Source organism: Pezoporus flaviventris, unplaced genomic scaffold, assembly GCF_033815535.1.
Source record: "Pezoporus flaviventris isolate CSIRO_AGI_PZ_B2104156 unplaced genomic scaffold, CSIRO_AGI_Pfla_v1 ptg000036l, whole genome shotgun sequence".
Taxonomy (NCBI): Eukaryota; Metazoa; Chordata; class Aves; order Psittaciformes; family Psittacidae; genus Pezoporus; species Pezoporus flaviventris.
In genome coordinates, this window is record NW_026892584.1 from 23089288 (window position 1) to 23114683 (window position 25396).

A 25396-nucleotide genomic window follows, 5' to 3' on the forward strand; every position below is an offset into this window, starting at 1 on the left:
GTAAAATATACTACTTGCCCTATTAGCTTCAAGATTTAAAATATTTACCAATGTGATTTATTTTAAAATGAAACATCTAAGTATCTTTTGGACCAAGGCATAACATACTGAGAGCTTTGCTAAAGATCTGCTTCACTCACAGTTTTGGAAAATATTTACTTATTATTTATTTACCTTTTGGAAGTGACTAGATAAATTTCTTGTGTTAAGTCAGCTCCAAACATCGACTTAAGTTTGTCAAATTCATAAACCTAAATAATTTTATTTCAGTAAACTGAAGAACAAAATTCAGAAACAATTAATAAATCAGTTTAAATATTTCCAGAAGTTGCCAAAAGGGCTGGATGCCAGACACAGTAGTTTCCACTAAGTTTAATGCAATATGTTATCAACTGGGAGTGTTGTACAGAAGCTAGCATGAAATGAGCTAGAAGTAAGAAAATAGTCTCAAACTGGATAGTACACAGATGCAAAACAGTATGATTAGCAAGTGCTAGTATTTGGTATCTTGCCTGTTGATATTAGTGGCAAGAATTTCCAAATTAAGTGTGTTGCCTCTGTAGTGTTTCTTGAGGTTGTGCTCTGATGCCACTTCCCATCATTCACATGGTTCCAGAGGAAGAAATGAGTACAGATGAACAAGCCCATGTGAACCTCATGAAGTTCAACAAGGCCAAATGCAAGGTCCTGCAGATTGGTCAGGGGAATCTCCAATATCAGCACAGTCTGGGGGATGGATTGATTGAGAAGAGCCCTGCAGAGAAGAACTTGGGAATGCAAAATTGGATGTGAGCCAGCAATGTGTGCTTGCAGCCAAGAAAGTAAATTGTATCCTAGGCTGCATAAAAAGGAACACTGACAGCAGGTCAACAGAAGTGATTTTCCTCCTCTGCTATGGCTCTCATGAGACGCCACTTGGAGTACTGTGTCCAGCTCTGGGGTCCCAGTGCAAGAAAGACATGGGTTTGTTAGAGTGGGTCTACGGGAGAGCCACAGAAATTATTAGAGGGCTGGAGCACTTCTTCTATGAAGAAAGGCTGAAAGATTTGAGGTTGTTCAGGCTGGAGAAGAGAAGGCTCCAGGGAGACCGTATTCCAGCCTTTCAATATATGAAGGGGGCTTATAAGAAATACAGGGAAAGATTTTTTTATGACAGCCTGTAGTGACAGGACTGTTATAGAAAAAGTTTGATTAACTGTATTCTTTTCTGTGAATAGTCTCTTTTAGCACTAGTAGCACCCAGCTTGGGCTGTAACCTGAGAACTTAGAGGAAATAGAAGCCTTTCCTTGGATTTTATTTCATGGGATCACAAGGTGAGACCCTGTTCTGGTGGCCAGCGGGCATAAATTCAGAACAGGACAAGAGGCAACAATTTTAAACTGAAAGAGGGTAGATTCAGATTGAACGTAAGGAAGAAATGTTTTACAGTAATGGTCCTGAGACAACAAGTTGTCAGGAGAATTTGTGGATACCCCATTATTGGAAGTCTTCAAAGTCAAGTTGGACAGGGCTTTGAACAACTTGATCTAGTGAAGGATGGTCCTGCCCATGACAGGAGTTTGAACTAAATGAAACTCCTGCCATGACAGGAGTTTGGACTAAATTATCTTTGTCACTTCCAACCCAAACTGTGTTCTATGCTTCTATTTAAAAAATTGGTGTATGATTTTGTCCACAAGCTAGTGTTACGCCTGGTTTGCAGATTCAGTATCACACTTTAAAGGGAGCTGGAGCTCTTAAGATTTCATGTTGCCTGTTTGCCATAAGTAGGTGGTGATGTTCAGACTTTTTATTTCTCTAGGCATTATAAAAACACCTGGTTCAATTTTCTGATTAACAAAATTAAGTTATTTTGACTTCCCGGGAATTTTGTCAGCTGTTTACCAAAGAACAAAAATACATTCCTATGTAACAGTAATTGTCAATATAGTAAAGTGCAGTATAGTAACCAAATTCAAAAACTGGAGGGAGAAATTGTCTTCATTAACTGCTATACATTCCCTATATTTGTAATATGGATTCTAAGGAAATACAGTTTGAAAGCTGGCATTGTGAATTGTATTGTGACACTTGATTTGTAGCTCTCTGATAATGCATGCAATAGCGTAACTTCCGTTTCCTTTCTAGCCAGCACTGTTTGAGGAAGAGCTTAAATATACGACTTTCCCTGGTGCAGAGAAGTTGTTATTTTTTAGGTGACTAACCTGAAAACAAGGGTATTTCACAACCCTTTGGAACTCCACTATCAGTAACAAAATAAGGCAAGAAGCTACTTCCGCTTTGATGATAAGTCCTTGAAACTGCAGTAGAGGGAATAGTAGTTCTTTTGTGGTGTAATTTTAATTAATGCCATGATATATTTTTTAATTCCATCCAGGACAAGGTTTTTGGAATTGTATCCAAGGATTTGGGATGAGGGTGTGTGTGTACATGTTTAGTGAGGAAATTTAAATTGTTCAGCCATTTCAACTTAAATATCTGCTTCAATATTTTCATTCCCAACTATGTTGCCTTCCAGAGCTTCACACGCCTGAGAAAGTGATCCATTTCACCTCCCACAACACAGCTGTAGGTCCTCTGATCATAATGAACTTTCTCATAAGGAACTTATGTGTGGATGAAAGTGACAATTCAAATAAGCTGGTGTGAAATAGGAAAATTAGGAAAAGAAAGAATAAAAGTGTGGAAAGACAAGACGAGTTGAGGTAGTATGAAAGTGGAAAATATGAGTTAGAAAAGGGGTGCACTCAGTCCTTCCCAGGATTTTTTGTACAATGGGTTTCCTTTGTTAACTTTTAACAAATTCATTAAGAATTAATTAACAATTCTTCTTTAGACAGAATGTGTTTACACAGAAGTATAAGCTGGCTCAGGGACTGGGAGCAGCCCAGCTGTGGTAACACAGAGATGAAAAAGTTATTTTATATTACTTCCTGGAAAAATTTCATAGACTTTTTTAGCACAGCTAGGCCTTTATCAGTGGCCACATTAACCCATTTACAGCTAGTTCACATTTGGCTACATTGTGACTGATAAAGGTCTATCCTTATCCCAGCTTAAGGCACTATTTGCCAGAGTTCAAAATGATGTTTGAACCCCATGGAACAAATGGATTAGCAACACAGGTGTGTAGTATATGCAGCTCAGAGCATTTGAGTCCCTGTTGCCTTGTTAGTTCTGGTGTCAGCAATACTCAAGTGGTCATCTGAAGTGTCAGCTGACTAGTGAACTTTAAACATCACCTTAGTGGAGCTACAGCTCTACGCAGTTTGAGAACAGAGGGGAGGTACAAGCCAACATGGGAGCTGCAGCTGGAGCTAACACTGCAGTGGAGACCGCTTCTTTGTTGCATGCAGTTTTAAGGAGGGTTGTAAATGAGGCACAACTTTAAAATCCTGTTTAGATCATGCCTAGTTCTTCCTTTCAGTTTGCATTCTTCAATTTTTTATTTTTCTTTTATTGCAAGTGTTTTGATTTTCACTCTGTTTTTTTCTGCCATTCACATTTCCTTTTATCTATAATGAAGTCACTAATTTTTTTTTTTTCCTGAAGTCATCACTCACCAAAATAAGCCTTTCTCTTCAAAGGACGTCTGTCCATGAGCTGTCATAGCAATATCTGTCTTATCCTCTTCCAGCCATGTAAGTGCCTCTCTATTCCTTAGATTTGTCCTCTCCTGTAGAAGGAGTCACTATTATGTGAGAATTATTTTCAGAGGAATTTGAAACTTTTGGAAAATTTGGGGGAGTTTTGCTCAACACTTCTTTTTTTTTTATGTAGTGCATTCTCCATCTTATTTGTGGAGAGTAGCATATACCTTGCAATAACATTGCATTTGTAAGGCAAAGAGAAAGACTTGTTTGTCAGTATTCACAGAAAATAATTTACTGCATTTCTGACTTGTCCTCCTACAACATTGTTGAGTGGAAATGTATTTTTTACAAGTAAATTTCTCAGATTTCCAGGTATTATTAACAAAATAAGATATTGTTTGATGTATAGCAGACAATTTGAAATAATCCAAAATGCCCTTAAGCTAGTACATTCATAATGAAAAATGTCAGAATACAAGCTGTCTTCAAGGAGATTACTAAAAGAAATAAGAAAAATAGATAAACAGTGTCAGGCATTACTCATTAGTTTTTCTACACGATGTATAAAAGTTGTGGGTGACAGGAGACAAAACAGTGTATTTTGTGTTGATTTTGAGCAGTCTTCATTTAACTCTCTTAATATGTTAGTTTAGGCATCATACTGTATTATACTCTGGAAAAAAAAAAGCATTTTCTGTTTTATGGGTTTTAGTTACAGATTGCATAACTATGAAAATCTTGTTCTTCAGCTGGACTGAGGCAGCATGAAAAATAATACGTTTAAGAATTCAAAGACAATGTTGGAATGCAACAAAATATGAACAGAATTTTGAGGACATTATTTCAGTAAAATAGCTCACACACTACTGAGCTGTTATATCAAACAAATTATTTCTCTTTATAGCAAATGCATACATGTGTTTCCTTAGGTTTTGTGGGTGTATAATAAAATGTAATTGTTGAGAAACTATCTAAATGCAATACATTACCAGTATAATTATAAAGCTCTTAAAAAAAAAAAAGGAAAAAAAAAGAGATATATTTATCAGTGCTCATAGAGAGTGAGAAAGAGCTGATTTAAAGACTCGAGTGTTATCTTGCAAAATGAAACTTTGCCCCCAAAGTCGAGGTAACCATCTGTGTCCATGTCTGATTCAAGTACTGTGTGGGGAATGAATTCTGATGCCTTTAAGTTCATTCGCTAAAGAATACCAAAATATCTGGCTAGAATAGCACCCTGAACTTTAATGGCTAAGGTGTTTAGGATGTATTTTGAACTGTGAATGCCATGTGGCTTCTTTTACAACAGGACAGGCTTGACTTTTTCAGGTAGCAAGTGTGAATCTCAGCTATGACCTAGTCAAATAAAAGGAATATTTTCCATCACTGCAGAAAGAATCTTGAGCTAAATTAATTCATGATGCTAAAGAATTCAACTCTGCTGAAGTGAATGTTGTACCGACACACAACATTCTCCTTAGCTGTAGAGAACTGCTTCCGGTTTTCTATTACCAAGCTCATACTTCCATAACTATTCTGGCTGTCTTCTGATCAAACTTTTCTATAGTTCCCTGGTAGCCAGTCTCCAAAGGTACAGGAAACTGGACTTTTCTCATATGACTATTTAAAAAGATCCTGCTGCATATAAAAGGGGAAACACAGATGTGTGCTGGAACCAGTATAATAGTAACAGAAAATATGTTAATGTCTTACTTCTAAATTATTTTCAAGGTAATTCATCATTAACTGTATGAATTCTTTTAACGTTAGGAAAGATTCAAAAAGCAGATCCCTATTTCCAATAAAGATTTAAATGTTCTTCTTACTAGTCATTTGGATTTTCAAGACATTCTGTTTCCTTAAAAACTGCTGAAACAGACTCTTATAAATGGTAGCACACTTCCCCCCTCCCCCTCTTCTTTTTTTTTTTTTAATATATATATTAAGAACCTTATCCAAAGTGCTGGAAAGTCTTTCCCTTCAGTACAGAGGCTTTGGGCTCTGGATCAACCCATTTTTTTATAAACGGCAGTTCTTTTAAAAACAAGTGGTTATGTCTTCCAGTTATAATGATTTAATCAATATTGGGATGTGTATGACCACATATCTTGAAGACTACTTCATTAGGACTTGGGGGTTTCCAGTGTAGCTTATTCATGGTCATTTTTCAGTCCTCAGCAATTCCGAAATACTGTTTTAGCTCTTACAAAACTTGATTAACATTTCTATTTGTTTTTTCCTAGTGAGAAATCAAGAACCAGTTGCTATAGATTTTAAGCATTTGTTACAGTTCTACTACAGCTGGTCTTGGTAATCTCCTTAAATTTCTTCAGTTATTTTTTTGAAATCACCAAATTCTCAATAGTTGCATTTTCTTACATTCTCCTTTATGAACAGAGAGAAGCAGCAGCTGGAAGACAAGCAAAAGTAATTGACTAGTGGCACAGTTGGTTCTTACCAGAATCTTCAGTTAATTACACGGTTCAGTTTTGGCAGCTGATAAAGATTTCTTCCCTGAAAATGTAGATTGATTGCAGACTTGTACCCAGTCTCATCTCATTTATGAATCTTCATTATATCTTTTTCTAACTGCATAACAAAAAAAGAGTCATGTAGTGTACAAACAAATCCACCACCTACATGTAAAGACAGCAAAGCCCTAAATTTACCTTAGAATGAGAAACAATTCTAAGTAGTCATGCACTTAGATTCATTTCAGTATGTCTCCTACTTTGGTAGGATAATGGTGCATTAGCCAGTTATATCTCTGATTATATCATAGATGGATTTTGTATTCCAACAGTGAATGCAACTCCTACATTTGCCAATAGCAATGTTTGATGTATTTTTAAATCTTCAGAGTTCACATAAGATTAGAGGGTCTGTTCTTTTCCAGTGTTGTTCTTAGCTGGGAGGCTTTTTCTTTCTTAGCCTGTGACAGAATGACAGAAAAAAGTGAATATGCTAGAAGTGCAGGTGACCAAAACTAGCACTGTTTGCATCATGAGGTGCATGTTTTTCTTCCTCCTTTGCTACCGTACGGTGTTCTGTAGCCCTTCTTACAAAGTTTAATGACACTATCAAACATAAAATTTGTCTTTTTTTGTGTGTGTCTGATACTGAGTGAACACATTACCTAGTTCAGTAACATCTAAAGCTGTTAGTTTCTAAAAGTACGTTGCACTTGCTGTCAGAAGAGGTTATATATATTTCTTAAGAAAATTCAGTGGGCAGTTGTAACCACATAACAAATGGTTGGCTTCCTGTGCAGACAGTTGTGAAATGCCTGGCCTTAGCATCACACTTGGCAGTGATAGCATAGCCCTCATAGCATGCAGTATCTTAGGTCGTTAGCAATGAAGTATTTAAATCTATCTGTAGATATATCAGTGAAAGTTCACCTCTGTTATTCCACCAATAGTAATGTGAAGCTAATGGAAAGAATGCTAATTATAAAGTATCTCATTATTTGTTTCCCTTATTCACTTACTTTTTTGTTAGCACAGATGAAGTAAATATTTTTTGTCTGTCTGGGGTTTTTCCACATTCTTCCATGGAGCACTGAAAAAAGTTTGTTCATAAAATAATGCAGTGAGCCCACTGAAATAGAGGGAGAAGTAAGGAAGAAAGAGAAGGCTATGCAATAAGGCAGACCTCTGTGTAGGAGGGTCTAGTTAGGGGAAGCTGGATATGTTTCAATGTTAGTAAAAACAGGGAGGATGTGAATCACAGCTTGCACATTTTCAACACACCACTGTCTAAGGCATAAAAAGGCAATTGTATTGGCTCTGAGGAGGAGCAGCTTGCCTGTTTTTGTTCACAGAAGATCTGAAATAAGACTGCCAAGATTTAAGACAAAAAAAAAAAGGAGACATAACAAAGCAAGATTTCTCCTTCCTGACTTTCAGAAATATATTATACCTTGCTTCATGTAGATTGAACAGCTTTTGGTCCCCCTGACATACTAGTGGCATGTGAAAGCCCTGTGGATGGATGGAGCGTTAGATTGGAAGTAATAAGGTTGTGCCTGACTTACCTCCGCATTTGTAGCAGATGTTACAAATGTCATAACATGAACCTTTGGGATCAGACTGGAAAAAAAAGCAAGACAACAGATGTAGGCCTCTTAGTTTTACCAGCAAGTATAGTCTGACACTATATAACACTGTTCTGACTTGATGTTAATACCCTGTCCTCCTCCTGAGAACAGAATCAGTGACACTAACCATTTCTGTAGCACCGAAGTGGGAAAGGGGTGACAGCAGGTTTTTTTCCCAGATTAAATTACAGAGGAATTTTAATACTAGTTTAAAAATAAGATAATAGAACTATTACTCCAAAAGGTGTTTTATTGTTATATCTAAATAAGTTACCTATATTCATCACTCATTTCTGGGGGGAACTGAATTTTAAGGAATTTCTTCATGCTACCATGGCATTTACGCATTTTTCCATTGGTAAAGTCAAATCTTGCAGAGTGGACATTTATCTAAACCACTTCTAAATTCCTAGGATTTTAAACCCTCAATTCACCCTGTCTTTGTCGCTCTCCCTTGCCTCACACATCTGTCACTACTTTGCCTCTTTCTCTTCCATACTTCTGTAGACTTTTTTCCCATCTCTTTACAGCAATTGGATTTCCTGGGAAGGTCCTATCTCACATTATTACTGAACCCAATTTAATTAAAGCTACAGTAATATTTAAAGCATCTTTTACTTGCAGCTGTCTCCACCAGCACTTTCTCAGCTACCCCATCTAATTTTTTGACAGTTTTGAAAATATTTTTGTGCTGCTTTTCACATTGCCTCTTATTTGTGACTTTTCCTTTCTGAACTGAAATGTAAAGCCATTTTTCTCGCTTCTTTAAGACTGCTACCATCTAATAATAATTAAAATGGTTGAAGAATAGATGGGAGTTATCTGCTTCTTATATCTATTTGTGAGAGTGCAATATAAGTGAACAGTCTTTATTAGGATCACAGTTATGCTTACATTCTGTATAAATTCCTCCTCCTCCAAGATTTTTAGGAGCAAAAGGCATTACTGTAAATATTTGTAAAACAGCCAGTATAAAGTGAGTTTAGTTCTAGGAAGTAGCTCTAATTCAGTTGTATCAGAGACAATGGTCCCCTCCATATCAAAATGCATTTTGCTGCCTTAGTAGAGAAACTAATAGCTGGAGTGAATGTTAATATTTACCCATATTTCATTTTTGGGTGGTATAGTTATTTTTCTGGAAATTATGTATTCTTTGCTTTCAGCATTGTCCTCTACATGGTGGAGGCTGCATGAAGTTATTCCTTCTCCTGTTTCTCAGGAGTATTGGCCAGTATTCCTGTATTTCATGGGAGGGGAAGAAAATTAATGCAAGAGTGCAGGCCCTTGTATTTTTTCCCTGTGCTTCAATTTAAAGCAGTGGTGACTCTCTCTGCCACATCACTCCCTCAGGTGCTGCCATTCTTGAACTGGAGGCTTAGCCCTCTCCCTGAAGAATTTCATTGTCAAGGAGAAGAGTGGGGGTTCTCCCATGAAGAATTTTAATCACCCTGTCTGTAGCCCTTTTGAAGGAGGCACAATAGTTCCTATAGTAACTACTACAGTGTGGGAGAAAGGCCAGTGCTCCTGCCCCCAGCCACAGATGGAGAACTCTCTTTGCTTAGATGACTGGAAATTCTTGCACAGCAAAAGCTTCATCCTTCACAGTGAAAAGAAAAATCTCTGAAATAAACTCTTAAAATGTACAAGTACTAATTAAGAAACACTGCGAGTTACCAAGTGGAGAACATAAAAATCTCAAATATACTTATTTTTAAGGTGTGTTTAATTTTCATTCTTAGGGGGTTTAATTTTCAGAAATTCAGAAAAGAAAAAAAAAAAAAAGGAGAGAGACATTTAGGACCTAAGAAATCTTGTCTACTCCTCCAATCTCCCCTACCCTCCACCCCCCAGAGAACAAATCCTGTGGGAAGGAGCAGACCTATAAACTAAATGAAAATAATTGGGAAAAGAAAAGGAACAAGCTCATAAAATAGGTGAAAACTTACACTAAGTCAGCCACTTATGTAGTTTCACTTGGAATAATTTTCAAGGGCAGGACACATTCAAATCCATTGATTCCAGTACTATTAATGGACTATATACTATCTGCTTTTCTGACAACATTTTAATTTAATTGGATTTAAGTTATTGAAACTAAAAATGCTATTAATAAAAGTTTAAAAATGTTAAGCAACCTACATTTGGAAAAAAAAAACAAAAAACCCAACCTAAAATCTTTTAATTCCTGAGGTTTTGATGGATCATCACGGATGAGCAACTAGAAATAATAAAACACCTGTAATCATGTTACATATAATTTTCTTGAGTATATTCTTGATAGCTACTTAGATATTCCATGGAAAGTTTTGGTTTACTTTCTCAGCCATGGATTCCCCACTAATGAATATGTGCTCTGTACCAGTGACTGGAAGATGGATGTGTAGAATAATAGGCATTCGTGTACACAAAAACCAGATTTGGAATATCATTGTTAGCTTTGTAAGTTGATTATCATATATTGCATTATGCATCTTACATGTAGTCCTTTGTGACAAATTTGTTCGGATACTTAGTTGGTAATGGCACAGCATTAATGATTCCCGTAACTTAACTAAACTAAGATAAAATACCTTTTCACATATGTTGCAACTCCATTGGAGATTTTTTTCTGTTTCCCATCTGTGAAGGTGGATAACATGCGTAAGTTTTGGCTCATATGATGGCTTATGGTGAGGTAGACATCATTTAATTTCTTTGGATGCCTTTTTCAAATCAGAGGGCAGATTCTCTGCTTACATCATGCTGGTTGATTATCATTCAGCTCATTTTAGATCAGGATCTGAATACATATCATCTATGCCTTATGTTCTCTACATACATGTTAGGCAGAGGAGTTTACTCTTGCTGGAAATTTCTTTCAAAACTTAGAATCAGTCATAAATGGGAGAGCAAAGACAATCAGTGGGAAAAAAAGCATACCCATTGCAAGGTATTAGGTATGCAATAGAAGAATAAATTTAAAAAAGAGCTGCTATGGACATTAGCATATATAAATACTGGCAATTCTTTCAGAGCCTAATGTTGTCCTTCCCTGACTTTGCATCTTCTGTTGTTCAATTCAGCCCCTCAGTCAGTGTCTCTGTCTTTTCTATAACATGGCTTTTAAGCATTTCCAAATTACTTTTTATGTCTCATAGGAAAGCCACAAGATTTTAAGATGACATCTACCCTCTTCCTGTAAAACCACCCTTATCATCACATTCACCAGCAGTGTTCTTTCATGAGCATTTGGGGTTGTTCCTAGAAATAAAAAAGACACATTTTCATGTAGATTCTACTTTACACCAGGGTAAATGTATTCGAAAGTGTATTGTCATTTCTATAGACCTTTTTTCTACTTTGAAACAAAAAAAAATTAAACTCAGGAATATAATACTTAAAAGATTATAGCCACACTCATGCAGTGAACTGTTTTGCACATAGAGTCATCTGGAACAATTCAGACAATTGTACTTATGCTGTGGCGAACTGGTAATTGTGCTGGTGATATGTGCTTTTACTCCCAGTCATCAAGAAATACTGCTTCTGCTTAATTAGAACTCTGTCTTCACTAGTAGAAGGTCACAGTGAACATCAGCCTTTGGTCATTCAGTGGTCCAATATCTTAAAAGTGAGTTTAAGAGGAGATACTCTCTCTTCAGGATGCATAGAAATTGTTGTTAAGTATTCTACATTTTTCTTTTCCATAGTTTCCCATTCTTTCTAGCACAATTGTGAATGCTCTTGAGATTGCATAAAGCATGCTTAGACTTCTCACGACACACTGAAAGGGATGTGGTTCTTCCTTCACCTGATGCATAGCCAGATTAGTCATTGAGGGAGGAAATTTACAGAGGAATTACTGAGCAGTTAGAATTTTTTCCTTGTTAATAGCTTGTGAAATAATACTATGCCAGGAATAGACATGTCAGTCTGAATAGTAAAAGCCATGGTCCAATTCCATAGAAAGTAAAAGATTTTAGTAGACAGATTCCACTGCTCCAGCAGGACAAAGTACATATGTGAAATCAATCTGTCTTCTTGTCACTATTAAAAGTCAATATTTAATACAAATATTGGTGCAGTCAACTTTTTAATTAACACAACTATTGTGCATTCACACCTTAAACCTTGCCAATTAAATGTACAGTACAAAATACGACCACATATGAAAAAGCTGATTTAGAGATGTTTGTTTATACCACTAAAATAGGAGAAGCGTAGAATTTCACATGGGTTTGGAACTTGTTTCCGTTGTGACTCCTGTTGCAGTTGGGTACACATGCTTAGGCCTTTGCCATATCCTCATTTCCCCTACTTTCTATTACTCATATAAAGAAATTTATTTCACACATGCAGTATTTTGTTGCTGTAAAGGGCCTGCATTTGAAACAGAATCCACATTTAAAATAAAAGTGCATCCACATCTTTAGGTCTATGAAGGTTGTTGAGCTGCTTTGATTTATAGTTGTTGCGATATAAATCCTAAATCCCTTGCTTTCCAAGATGTCCATGAGCAGCTGAGCTGTGTCAGCTGATGGTTCCATCCACAGGGTGAGAGATTTAGAGGTGACTGACTGTGGCTTGTGCGATGGAAGCCAGTTCAGTATTTATAGTTTATGTTTTGAAATTTTAGAATAAAATAACATCATGGTCTGGTTTTTAATCCAGCCACTTCAGTCTGTGTCTTTCACCTATCGTCTTGCCACCAATCTATTCAGAACAAATAAGAAGCTTTGTGCTGTGACTGGCCTGTGAGATTGCCATGTTTTTGAAAGGTATCAATGTGGTACGCATTTGTATACTCAAACCAGTATATTTCTTCTGATGCAGATAGGTATTGAGAAATCTTGAAAGCTCAAGCAAGTAAAAAAATGAGGCAATGAAGTCAGAAGGTGAAATAAAATGTTTGTTTCTCTTATTGTATATTTATCCCAATATTCTTGTCTCATTCCTCAAAATGTGAAGAATGATAGGGAAATTAATGAAATACAGAAAGTGCATATATAACATCTATTCAGTTACCCAAAAAGAGTTGCAGTATGGCTACCGGAATAATAATGGTTTTCTGTGTCACATATTTATGCTGGTTGTAAAATTAAGAACTGTCATTACAACCCCACATCACCTAAGTGCAAGACACATAAATCCAACAGTTCTACTACTATAAAAATGTCAATGAACTGAATGGCGTGAAAGTACTAAAAGATATTTGTCTACATGTATACCATCCACTAGGATGCAGGCACTGACAGAGGATTTAATTCGCAAATTTTGAAGCTAAGATTTTGACCCTCGTGTTTTCTAGTTAACTCACTGACCTTGAAGTGTCTTCATTCTAGCTATAGAACTGGGAGTGTTCCCAGTATGAAGAACTGTTGATTTACCTGGAAACATCAATGAAGTTAAAGATACTGTTTTAAAAAGTGTTGCACAGTCTTCATGCACTTTATTCAAGTTATGATACTCCCATGCTAGAAAACCTGAAATTAGCATCACAAAGCTGGATTCAATATGAAACGGATACACTTTAAAATGCTAAGGGATTGTAAAGGAAGGATATGGGCAAGAAACAGAACAGTATTTGGAAGGCTAATTCCAAATGGTGATGTGTTCAGACAATGTGTCAAAAATATAACACAGTCTAGATGGAAGAATGAAAGGATCTAAAGGATTTCAGGGAGGTTTTTGTGGTTTTGAGGTTTTTTTCCTTTTTGCGATGCTCTGATGAAGACTACCATCTAGCAGGCCAAAACTGTGAATTTGCTTTTTGTTTCTGATAGATTCTAAATGAAATGACCATAAAAAGTACTAACTGATAGCAATCATAATGGGCATACTGATAATCTTTACAGTGTTATATATTTTGTTTTATTACCACAACTAAAGCTAAAGTTTTTCTCAGAAATATAGGTACAACTCCAGTTCAAGCAAACATTTGATACCATAGCTGAAGGCAGAGTAAGGACAAAAGAAGGATTAGTTTGTGAGGTGGGCTGATGCCAACCTCATGAACTTTAACCATGCCAGGTGCAAGGTCCTACACCTGGGTCGGAGCAATCCCAGGCACAGCTACAGGTTGGGCAGAGAAGAGATTCAGAGCAGCCCTGCGGAGAAGGACTTGGTGGTGTTGGTTGATGAGAAAATGAACATGGGCCGGCTTCAGTGTGTGCTTGCAGCCCAGAAAGCCAACCATATCGTGGGCTACATCAAACGGAGCGTCACCAGCAGGTCAAAGGAGGAGATCCTGCCCCTCTACTCTGCTCTTGTGAGATCTCACCTGGAGTATTGTGTGCAGTTCTGGTGTCCTCAACATAAAAAGGACATGGAACTGTTGGAACAAGTCCAGAGAAGGGCCACAAGGATGCTCAGGGGACTGGAGCACCTCCAGTGCTGGAGTATGAAGACAGGCTGAGGAAGTTGGGGCTGTTCAGCCTGGAGAAGAGAAGGCTGCGTGGAGACCTCATGGCAGCCTCCCAGTATCTGAAGGGGGCCTATAGGGATGCTGGAGAGGGACTCTTCATTAGAGAATGTAGTGATAGGACAAGGGGTAATGGGTTAAAGCTTAAATAGGGGAAGTTTAGATTGGATATAAGGAAGAAGTTCTTTACTGTAAGGGTAGTGAGGCACTAGAATGGGTTGCCCAGGGAAGTTGTGAATGCTCCATCCCTGTCAGTGTTCAAGGCCAGGTTGGACAGAACCTTGGGTGAGAGGGTTTAGTGTGAGGTGTCCCTGCCCGTGGAAGGGGGTTGGAACTAGATGATCCTAAACTCCTTTCCAACCCTAACTATTCTATGATTCTATCTTAAAGTCTGTCTGCAAAAAGGAAAATTAAAGCTAAGTTGCTAAAAAGTTTAAAGGATTTGGGGTTTAGTTTGTTTTTTTTTTTTTATGAAATCAGTATTTCTGTTTTTACCAGGCATCACTACAGCTATAAAAAAGATGAGAATGCAAAGAGAGCAAAGTGATTTAGAATCAGAAGACTGATATAGAAAAATATATGACTGACTCAAGTACCTAAAGCTTGTAGAAGAATAATATTATGCTGACATGTCTGGTTAGTTATTATACTAACAGAACTTCAAAAATCAAGTAGTTGGTCTGTTTCTAGCTTCACTTGTGGTGTAAAGCAGAAGTCTTGAAGAAGACTTTTCAGTTGTCAGCATCTATGTCCTTGAATACCTTCAGAGAAAAGAGGAGGACTTATAAAATACTCACTCTACAGCAGTCACCATTTGTTATTATGAGCTATTGCCTCAGTCTATTAGCTATGAAGTCACCTGTTTGCCCAGTATAAATAGCCTAGAATTTCCTCCAAGGAAATTATATGAAGCATCAATAAGGAACAGCATTGCATTTTTAAGTCAATATGACTATTGTTACTCGGCATTTATCTTTTCTTACTGATACCATATTTGGCAGCAAATATCATAAAAGACTGTGAAATTGTTGCTCTGTGTTTTGTTTTCCTTGGTGTTAAATTGGTCTGTTCATTAATGGCAGTCATCCATTCTTCTTGGTTCAGTGGCTCCTTGGTATTTTGTTTTTCTTATTGTGCTTTGTAAAGATAGCAGTACGTAAAGATGCATTAGTGCTGTTATGGTTCCAGAGGCAGTTGACCATCAGAATGTTTGGATAGAAATGTTTTTGTACACACTTTAAAAAGGTACAGAATGAACTTCACCTCACTGCTGTGGATATACCTGGCTTTGGCACTAAGACAGAAAAGCAAGGAAAGGTTCCTGCAACCCTGTGCTCTCTTTTGTGCTCTAGCTTCTTTGGTCCTGTGGCAAAGACAACCTAGACCTAAGAAGAAATCTCAGCTTATGTAGAATTCTGCATTTGATTATACTTGTTTCGATTGCTGGCTTGTGTGCCTGGCATAGAGAGTTTAATGAAATATTAAGTTTGATTTCTCAATCCTTTTGTAGTCACTGCTGCCTTTGAAACACAACTGCTTATTAATCACTTCGTACGTTTAAACTGTGTAGTTTAAATGCAGACTCTGATATTTCAAGTGCCTATTTCAGCAGCTAACTTGGATATCTGGGTTACTACAATGCTTCCCTATGCCGAGCAATAACTTTGATATCTCAGATGTGTTTACAAATATTGACATTTTAATGTTGTATTTACTTCCTTTAAGTTTCAAATAAGATAACATATAAGGATAAATTTCTCATATCTTCCTAACGCCTAAGTAATATTTAGATCTTATCACTACATTCCAAAGCATTTACATTATGTGTAGCCTCTTTTTTCAATAATTTTTTTCACTAAATTCTGCATGCTGTCATCACCACGTACACAAAGACCTTCTACAGGAACTTGGGATATATTTGAATAAACAATAAATTTCCAGAGTTCTTGGATATTTAAATGTATTATTTTAATGATCCTTTAATAGTTCAGATTTTAGTCACTGAAAATTACATATCAATTGTATTTACAACATGCAAGGCAAATTTGAAATTAGCACTGGTGTATAAAATTCAAAACATATTTAAATAGTTAATGTCAGATGGTATGATCAGGGTGCATTTGAAATGAATGTGCAGAACTTTGCAACATAACTGTTTTTTATTCAGTTATAGGTGCCCAGCGCAGAAGAAGTCCCAGTGCCCTTGCCATTGAAGTATTTGAATCACATTTGGGAAGTCATATTTTACAGGTAAAAAAATGGCTTTTCCAAGAAAAATAAAAATAATTATCTAGTCATATTTCTGTCAATAACTTCTATAGTATTGTTTTCAGCTCTACTGTTAATGAGATTTTAAAAATTTTTTTAAGCTCATATTACCTTCTTTTTAGAAAGCCCTTCTTTGGAAGAATGTTAATGAGACGGAGGGCAAGTATTATTTAGCTGAATCACAATATTTTGTTGTTTAGAACTGTACAGTAGGTTTTTGCCCGTATGTATTTTTGTGTGTGTACAAAACAGGATTTTGTGTTGGTGACTTCATTTGCCTTATGTGTCACATAGAGATTTAGGGCTTTTTCCCCCCACTATGGTTTATGAGCACGGCTTTCCTCCCTGATTTCCCACTTGTCACAATTATATATCACAAATTCTCAATTTGTAAAAGAAAAAATAAACAGCATCATGCCTCTTAGGTCTCTTTAGCTCTGAGATAAAAAAATAATCTGATATTTGTCAAAGAATTTAATCACACTGTAGAATTTGTTATATTCCAGGAAGATTAAACAGAAAACAATGACCTGGTGGAAATATTCCTATGCATGCTTTGTTTTTTCAGGGTTATTACAACCATTTTTAGGTTGCAGTAATCAAATGTGTAGTAGATGTGGTTAAGAACAAAATGTGTTTTGTCAGCAAGGTGAAACCACAGCACTACAGAAATAAAACCCACATATTCTTTTCCAAGTGTGACATTGAGGAGCTGCCTTTACTTAGCAATGAACACAGCTTCTCCATGCAAATATATTGCTTGGTATATTATCTTTTGAGAGGTATGAAAGAGGTAAATTAGGATATTATCATGAGAAATATTCCACTTAATTTGAAATGATTGAGAGCTACCTCTCTGTACTAACTCAGCTGTGGCATTCAAAAGCACTGAGGATAGCGTCAGATTTTTCACATCCTTATAAAGTAACTAAATGCAGAATAGCAACAAAAATAATTTTAGGAAAACAAGAAATTAATTACTGTAATGAATTTTTTTTTTGGAACAAAAATCATGAATGAAGTAACTTACCTAGTTGTACGCCCTTGGCAGAGGTCTAGGGGAAGGTTTAGATTCTGTGAGCAAATACTTGTGTTATAGTTGCTGTATCAAAGATACCTGTACCAGTATCTACAGTGCTGTGTTTGCATATAAAACAGAAATGCTGTTATGCAGTCTCATAAGCGTAGAAAAAAATGAAGAAAATTGTGATATTTCAGTTTATGCAATTTGTCAGTGTGCTGTTTTGGGTATGTAAACATGTACTATATATCCTACAGGTGTGGGGTTTTAAATGTGAATTATAACAAATATTTAGATAAAACCTTGTTGAGGCAGATTTATATACACTCCTTAGGTATTATGCATGACTATGAATGAAAATGAAAAAAGCCTATAATGGACACTTAAAAAAATACTTGACATTTCAGTTTTTCACTTACCTCACATTAAAACAATTAGTGATTTTTTACTTAAGTCAGGTTCCCCTTTTGGTTTTGGTGGGGTTATTTTGGGTGGGGCTTTTTTTGTTGTTTTGTTTTTGTTTTGGGTTCTTTTTTGATTGGTTAGTTGGTTGGTTTTGGTTGGTTGTTTTTTTTTCTATGTGATAAAGTGTTTTCAGGATATAATTTAATCATGGTACTAGCAAAAAAACCTCCTGTATTGCACTCATAATTGAGGATTTTCAGTCAAAATCACCATCAGCATTATATTAAATATCTGTTGAGGTGTGGCCTTTTCAGAGAGGGTGGTGCTTTTACCAAATTACTCCCATTAGTCTCTCAATTAATAGAAAGTTCCACTCTGACATTTAAAAGAGGATAGACTGTTGATGGATAAAGGACAAAATGAATTAATAATGGTGGCAAGTTTATCATGATATGTTAAAATCTTGCCTTATTTTAGCAGAATAATCAACACTTGGAGAGAAAGTCTAGGTCGTGCATTTAAATGTGCCACTTTTAACAGATCTGAACAAACTTCAGAGTATTCTCTTGTGGCCATATACATAGATAATAGAAAGATAATCTCCAGAAGACTGATTTTTAAAACAACAGTGGGACAGAATCTGTGGTGTAATATAATTATAACAAGTTCTCATTTAGTCTGCTGCTCCTGGAAATGATTTCCAAAGCAGTATTGTTGTAAGTACTGTTTGCAAGTGAAATAAACAACCTTGATTATACCTTGGGAATACCTGTGTTTGATTTCAAAGTCTGCTGAGGAAGTTGAATTAATATTTAGTTTGTTTAATCCCTTTTGCTATTAATATTTTGAAGACTGGGTTAAGTGTAAACTCAGAAATTAAGGAGCCTCTCTAATCCTTCTAATATTTTCATACTTCAAAATTTATTGACAGACATGAGAAGCATAAGACAGTATGTTTAAGAAAAATGGTTATAGTTTGTTTATAATAATGTTGTAAAAACAGAAATGGTGGCGCATCTTGTGGTATTTGACATCTTGATTCTACAAGCAAGTAGCATCAGTTAGTCATGTCAGAAAATTTCCAAGCCACAGCCGGTTGATATTTATCATTTGGGGCCTGCAAGGATGCCAAAGAGAGTTTCTTCATCAGGGACTGTAGCAACAGAACAAGGGTTAAACAGGAGACATTCAGGTTAGCTATAAGGAAGAAGTTCTTTACTGTGAGGGTGGTGAGGCACTGGAACAGGTTGCCCAAAGAAGTGGTAAATGCTCCATCCCTAGCAATGTTCAAGGCAAGGTTGCACAGAGCCTTGGGCAATGCGGTCTAGTGTGTGGTGTCCCTGCCCAAGGCAGCGGGGTTGGAACAAAATAATCTTGATCTAAGGTCCTTTTCAACTCTAGCCATTCTATAGTTCTGTGATCATGCCAAAGAGATTCCCACAGTAGGTTTGAAGCCAAAGATGCTATCCACTGTGTGCTTATGGAAAAAAGACACCACAAAACATGAATGCCCAAATGCTATTTATCAGAATCTTCATATTTAAAAGTCTTTTAAATGTTTACCAAGTAAATCACCTGAATGATGAACCATAGAAATGCTTGTAATAGAGGAGAAAAAATAGATGTTGGCAATAAGTTAATTTTAGACAAGGGTTTTGATTTGCCAAATTGTTTTATCTTCCACATTCTTCTTCTGGGAAGTGGTGTTATAATGAGAAAAGACTTCTAGTAAAGATATCTTCAGTTTTACATGTATATATGTATATATTATGTTTGTTTATTAAATAAATCCAGTAAAAAAATATTGCTTCTGGTACCTGCCATTCAAAAATTTGGCTGAATTGTTTGGCCTGATCGTGAAAATTAGCAAGAAGATTATAATTTTTTTCACGGCCCCTGGATTTTTTCTGTAACTTCATTGCTATTGAGAAGGTGGGGAAAAGGGTCAGTAACCCCATATTCTTCATATAATCAGGAATGATCAGGAAATGTAGAACTAAATATAGAGAAAAGGGAAAGTTAGTGAATATATTTGCATATGCAAATTAGCTTAATTGATACTGCTTGCCTCTACAGGGATTTTTCATTACAAACTGGAGTGCTACATTGTTCAGCTCATATTGAGTAATTTAGTAACTAATGAGACCAGTTTGCACTAATTTGCATATGATAAATGAGCTTAATTGCAGTAAATAACTTGGAGGCATAATTACTTAATTTTCCTGTGTTGCATGGCTTTTAAGTTCACGTATGAAGAACTCAAGATAATTTTGCATATTTAAATTAGTTGCTTTTAAAATTCTTGAACAAAAAAGAACACACCTTACAATTTGAACTGTAAAACAATTAAAAGTAAAATGTATAGTATTTTAAAATAAAATTTAGTATTTTTTAAAAAATTATTTCTTCCTTTAAAAATGCCTTATTAAGGAATAAATCCTTGGATTTGAACGCAATGCAATAGTTATAAAAGTGGAATAGAATAGATGGATGGCATTAGTAATAATAATATAACTGTGTATCTGAACTGTAGGTAGCAGTACACGGTTTGTATGTCTGCATACAAAAGTGGTAACTTTCATAATTGCATTCTTTGCTTCAGCAGTGACTGTTCAACTGTTAAGAAGCTGTAACACTTTCATATAGCATTATGCTACTGTACACAGTGACTTAGACACTAGTTGCCTTAAATATACTGTGTCCTACCTCTACCTAGTTTTGTGTGAAGAAATCCTTAAATCTTAAAGATACTGAAGTGTCAGTGCAACAAAGATGTCTTTCCCTTTTCTTTTCTTTTTTCTTTTTTTTTCTTTTCTTTTCTTTTCTTTTTTCTTTTCTTTTTCTTTTTTTTCCTTTTTTATTTTCTTTCTTTTCTTTTCTTTTCTTTTCTTTTCTTTTCTTTTCTTTTCTTTTCTTTTCTTTTCTTTTCTTTTCTTTTCTTTTCTTTTCTTTTCTTCTTTTCCTTTTCTTTTCTTTTCTCTTTTTTCTTTCTTTTTTTTCTTTTTTTTTTTGACTTTTCTTGGTAGACTTTTGATAGAATTGATAGAATTAAGATACTGAATTAGACAGGGGAGAAAATCTCAAGTACCTAACTACCAATCTCATGAACAGTGAGATTTGTTGTGCACCCGTGATTTACAAGTGGATGACAATCACTGAATTCTCCATCTGTGCTGTAAAGGGGCCCGTCTACGTTTCTAGAAGCTTTTCCTAAGACTTCTTGAACATTGTCTTGGGAATTTTGAGACTTACATTTACCTTGTACTTTTTATTGTACCTTTTTCTCCCATAAAGAAAATACTTTGTGATGAGCGAAGTTCATCGTAACAGCAGTATCAAATTCAAGAGGGGAAAAAAAGTCAGGTTCCTATTAAGATGAAAGGAAAGGCAACCTCAGCACACATATTCTGACCTTATTAGCTGTTTTCTTCATTGTCATTGAGTCAAAAGCCACAAGATACAAACCACTTAGCTTGGATGGAGGTGTTTACGATTCAGACTTTCGGATGTATACCAGATCCTGTACTGGCTATACATTTGTTTCAAGATGACCCAGTAAGGTCAACTGTAGTATGCAGAAGGGCCTGTAAGCCCTTGTTTTACTTCCTACCAGCCTTTAGATCATCACAGACTTGATCATGTAGTCCTAGAATGCAAGCAGAATTTGAGCTACTTGGAAGCTGCATCTGGCTCAAATGCTGTAGTTTGCTTTATTCCATGCAGTGGTCCCAGGCTTTCCGTGAATGAAAGGAAATCTGATATTTCGTAAACATGCTTCACGTCCTTTTCACTCCACTGGAAGCCTCAGTTTGTGGATGAAACTTCATGGAGATTTAAATGTGTCATTGCCTCCAACCTATAGAGAAGCCACAGGTTATTACACACGTTGATGTTATTTCAGCTTTTCTGAACAAAGAAACAAAACACCCACACCCCATGAACTTAAGAAGCCTGACAAATTGCTAGCATTGTGAACAACTGAAAGATGTTGCTCATTCATTTTTTTAAAATTACTTTTATTTTATTAATGCATCTACCACTTAATAATAAAAGTAACATGAAACTGTACAAATATGTCCTCTATGTCAACATAGTATTCTACTGTTCTGGTTCTGTAGGGTGGGTCCCATATTAATTGTGAGGTAAATGTGTAAGATGAATGCAACATCTCTGGTTTCTAGTGAATCATTCCAAGTGATGCCACTATCAAATAGAGTAGCTTAAACTATATCTGGGTCACCAGGTTATTTTCTGGAGCATGTCAGATAAGCTTAAGTTTCCTCAGGATAAAAGAAAATTAATAAGTCTCCTAATTCCAAGGGAGCACTCTAACAGTCTTCTCTTTGCAAGTGACTACTATCTCATCCACCTCCACTCCTAAAGTTAAAGAAATCTGTGTCTATGATTGGCATAGCCAAAAAGAGAAAATCCATTATACAGTTTCACTACAGTTCTTAGTCATGTTCAGAAGATGTTGCTATTTACCTATAATAACTAGATTAGAATATAATAAGACAATGGCACTATTCTAAAAACATCTTGGAGATAGATCTTTAGAATAGTGTCCATCTAAAAACATGGAGACCATGCAGGTAAAGTTTCATTACATTGTAAACGTTAATGTTCCACAGGCAACCAGTTTAGATGATTGTGCAAAACCTGTGGATCTTTTTTGTTAAGACAGATATCAGTGAACAGAGCAAGGTCTTTGCTGTTTAGCGGTAATGAATGTTTGTGGATGACGGTAGAAGAGATGCACACAATTAACAGTGTCATGGAGAAACAGAAGTTTCTTCCATAGTGAAAGCAAGTACTAATACTTTGCCCTCTAAGCACACTGTTTGGGATTAAAATCAGCCGTACAGTGTGGATAATCCTAATTGAACAAGAAAATATGTAGTTCTAGAACTTGGCTTCCCCCACAAAATTTTGAGTATTGTAAAACTTTAGAGTCTTTCAATTAGATAGAAGCAGTAGAAAAAACAAGTACAAGTTGACATGAAGTTTAGAGGTAGTTCTGTGGCTGGATAGGCTGTAGGTGAGGGGAAATCTCATTTCTTGCAATATTTGAATTATTACAGGAAACCCTATCTGACAAGAAAATGAAAAAAGTGGGGAAAATAGGAAGGTGTTTGAGTGCTATAGAATATTAGGGAGATGATTTATCTTCTCATTTGCTTTCTTCTGTTGCTCTGAGTATAATGTAATGAGGTTATCTCTGTATAACACTAGTCAACACGAAAATAGTGACATGAGACTAAAGGTGAGGAAGAAGCAGCTGATAGTGCTGATAGAAGATTTTTCCAGGTTGTGAAAGGTGTTAGCAGAAAAGGCTTCTACTTGCACGGAGATTTATGAAGGGCAGTTGCTAATGATGTCAGTGGTACCCTTTCTGAGGACGAAGATGACTTCAGCTTCTTTCAGCCTGCATTGTGTTAAAGGGTTAGACTCCCAGCTGACCTCTGCTAACATGTCAAAGGCATGTAAAAAGAGGAAAATGTTAAAAAGGTGTCAAAACTTAGGATATGTTGAAGAGCACAGATCTATGCTGTCTGAAAGTAAAGATTCCTGGGATGAAGTAGTGGTTAAGTTATGTACCAGAAGCCAAAAATAAAGCAGAAGTTAGAGGAAATAGTTGTTAGAGATCAAACCATACAGCAAAGTGATCCTGAACTACTACTTGGCAGAGAAGAGTTGGGCGTGATGCAGCAAGACAGAATGGGTACCTAGCAAGTCAGAACTGAAGGTTTGGTGATCACAGAAACTTCTATGAGGGAATTTCTGTAAGACTCACATGTAGTGTGCTTGATATGCTTAAATTTTGAATCTGAACCTCCTCATTGTCATGTATTTTCAGCAGTTTTCTTCCTCTGATTATGTGGCATTCAGGTACAAAATCAAAGGGAGCACCAGTTGCTCTCAACGAAGTGCTGTTGAAAAATTGAACACAGTAAGGGAGAAAAACAGACAATTTATCTACATCTCTATCCAAAATCAAAAGCATTCAGTATGCAACTATGTTTTATCTAGAAAAGCTGACAATTATATAAAGTTCAAATCAGTCATTCAGAATCAGCAAAAAAAAAGCCAATATGGGATGCTGTAATGTCTTAGAATAAACTGAACAAAAATTATTTATTTAAGATGTAAGAGATCAGAGTATAAAGGAGGGAAGTGCAACCTTCTAAAATAAATACAGTTTCTAAATGGACAGAACCAAAGAAAATAATCTGGATTATTTTAAGTACATTAAATTAGGAACAAAATATTACCACACCACCAACCCCCAAACAAACAAACAAAAAGAAATCAAGCACAAAAATAAGGCATGAGAATGTCAGTATATAGAAAGTGTTATCTTAAGAAAAAGATAGACATGTAAACTACTTGGAAACAGTAATTTGGGGTGACATGAAATGTCTGGTTATTAACTGCTCAAACACCTTACCCAAACACTGTGTAAAGGCAGGAAAACAGCGTAAATGCTGATATGTTGTGAAAAGAGCCATAGGCCTCTGGTAAGAACAGATTAGTATCTTGCTTCGCAGTGTGCCTTTCCAGGGATAAGGCATCTCCAGTAGCAGTTTCCTCTTTATGATTTAAGGGTAGATGCTATTTCATCTTTCTGCAGCTATGTATATAATCTACATAGGAATCTGTTGAGGTTTGATCACCAGTCTCTCCTCAAGTACTTTGTAGATTGATAGTCCCCTCAGAAGATCATCCTCTTGTAATAAAAGAGTAAATTCTTATACCTAATGTTAATTTATTTAGAACTTTAGAAATCTAATTGTGCATTTTATACTAGTGTAAGTAATTCAGAATAATGCTAAGTATTTGCACCTGAAAGGAGCCATAAAAACCTCATTCATGGAAATTTTAACGTTGTGGGCCTCTGTTCACTGTTGGATGCTCTTCTGCATTTTAAACATGTAAGCACCACTGAATGCTATGACATGTCTCTCATTTTACACCAGTTTAAATTTAACAGAGGTTAGCCTGGTACATTGCATATTTCTAAAAAGGGCTAGGAACAAAGGCTGGATCAGTATCTGAAAACGTTAAGGGAGTTGCACAGACAGAATTGTTACGAGGGACATCTCAGGTCCATTAGTTGGAGCACATAGCAAGAGGATTTCCTGGGTTCTGGAGACTGAAAAGGTGCTAATTTACATGTCCCGATTTGTCCCAGTCACAATAAGACTCCATAAAGACAGGGCTGTCAATGTGAAGTTATGGCAAAGGTACAGCATTCTAGCAGTTGCTGCCCAAGGGGTTATATGGTAAAAGGAGACTGGGGGACGGGTGGGAAATAGCAAATTGTTCTGCAATTGGACCTTGAAGCCATACACTTAAACCTGAATTTTATATGGCAAGTCTATATAAAAGCGTGCAGTTTCGTTTAATAAAAAATATTTGATCTGAGCAGGACACAGCATACCATAGTGTGTCATTTAATTCCTGAGAAAGTATTTGAAGAAAATGACATATCTCAGCATTGTTTGTTGACCGTTTTGTTGTCACCTGCTGAGTGTTGTCATTTCCATAGCCAGTGGGCTGCATTGAATCAGACAGAGGGAATAGGTTATTAAAAGAAATGGAGGACTTT

At 36.2% G+C, this 25396-nt stretch overlaps 1 protein-coding gene across 4 annotated transcripts in view; it reads left to right on the plus strand.

Moving 5' to 3' along the window:
- Window positions 1-25396, plus strand: part of NPAS3 (neuronal PAS domain protein 3) — a 606010-nt gene that overhangs the window by 293969 nt on the left and 286645 nt on the right. For all 4 annotated transcript variants that reach the window (XM_061463492.1, XM_061463493.1, XM_061463496.1 and 1 more), the window contains one exon: window positions 16261-16343. In XM_061463492.1, the coding sequence (XP_061319476.1) occupies window positions 16261-16343 (83 nt within the window). The remainder of the gene's footprint in view (window positions 1-16260; window positions 16344-25396) is intronic.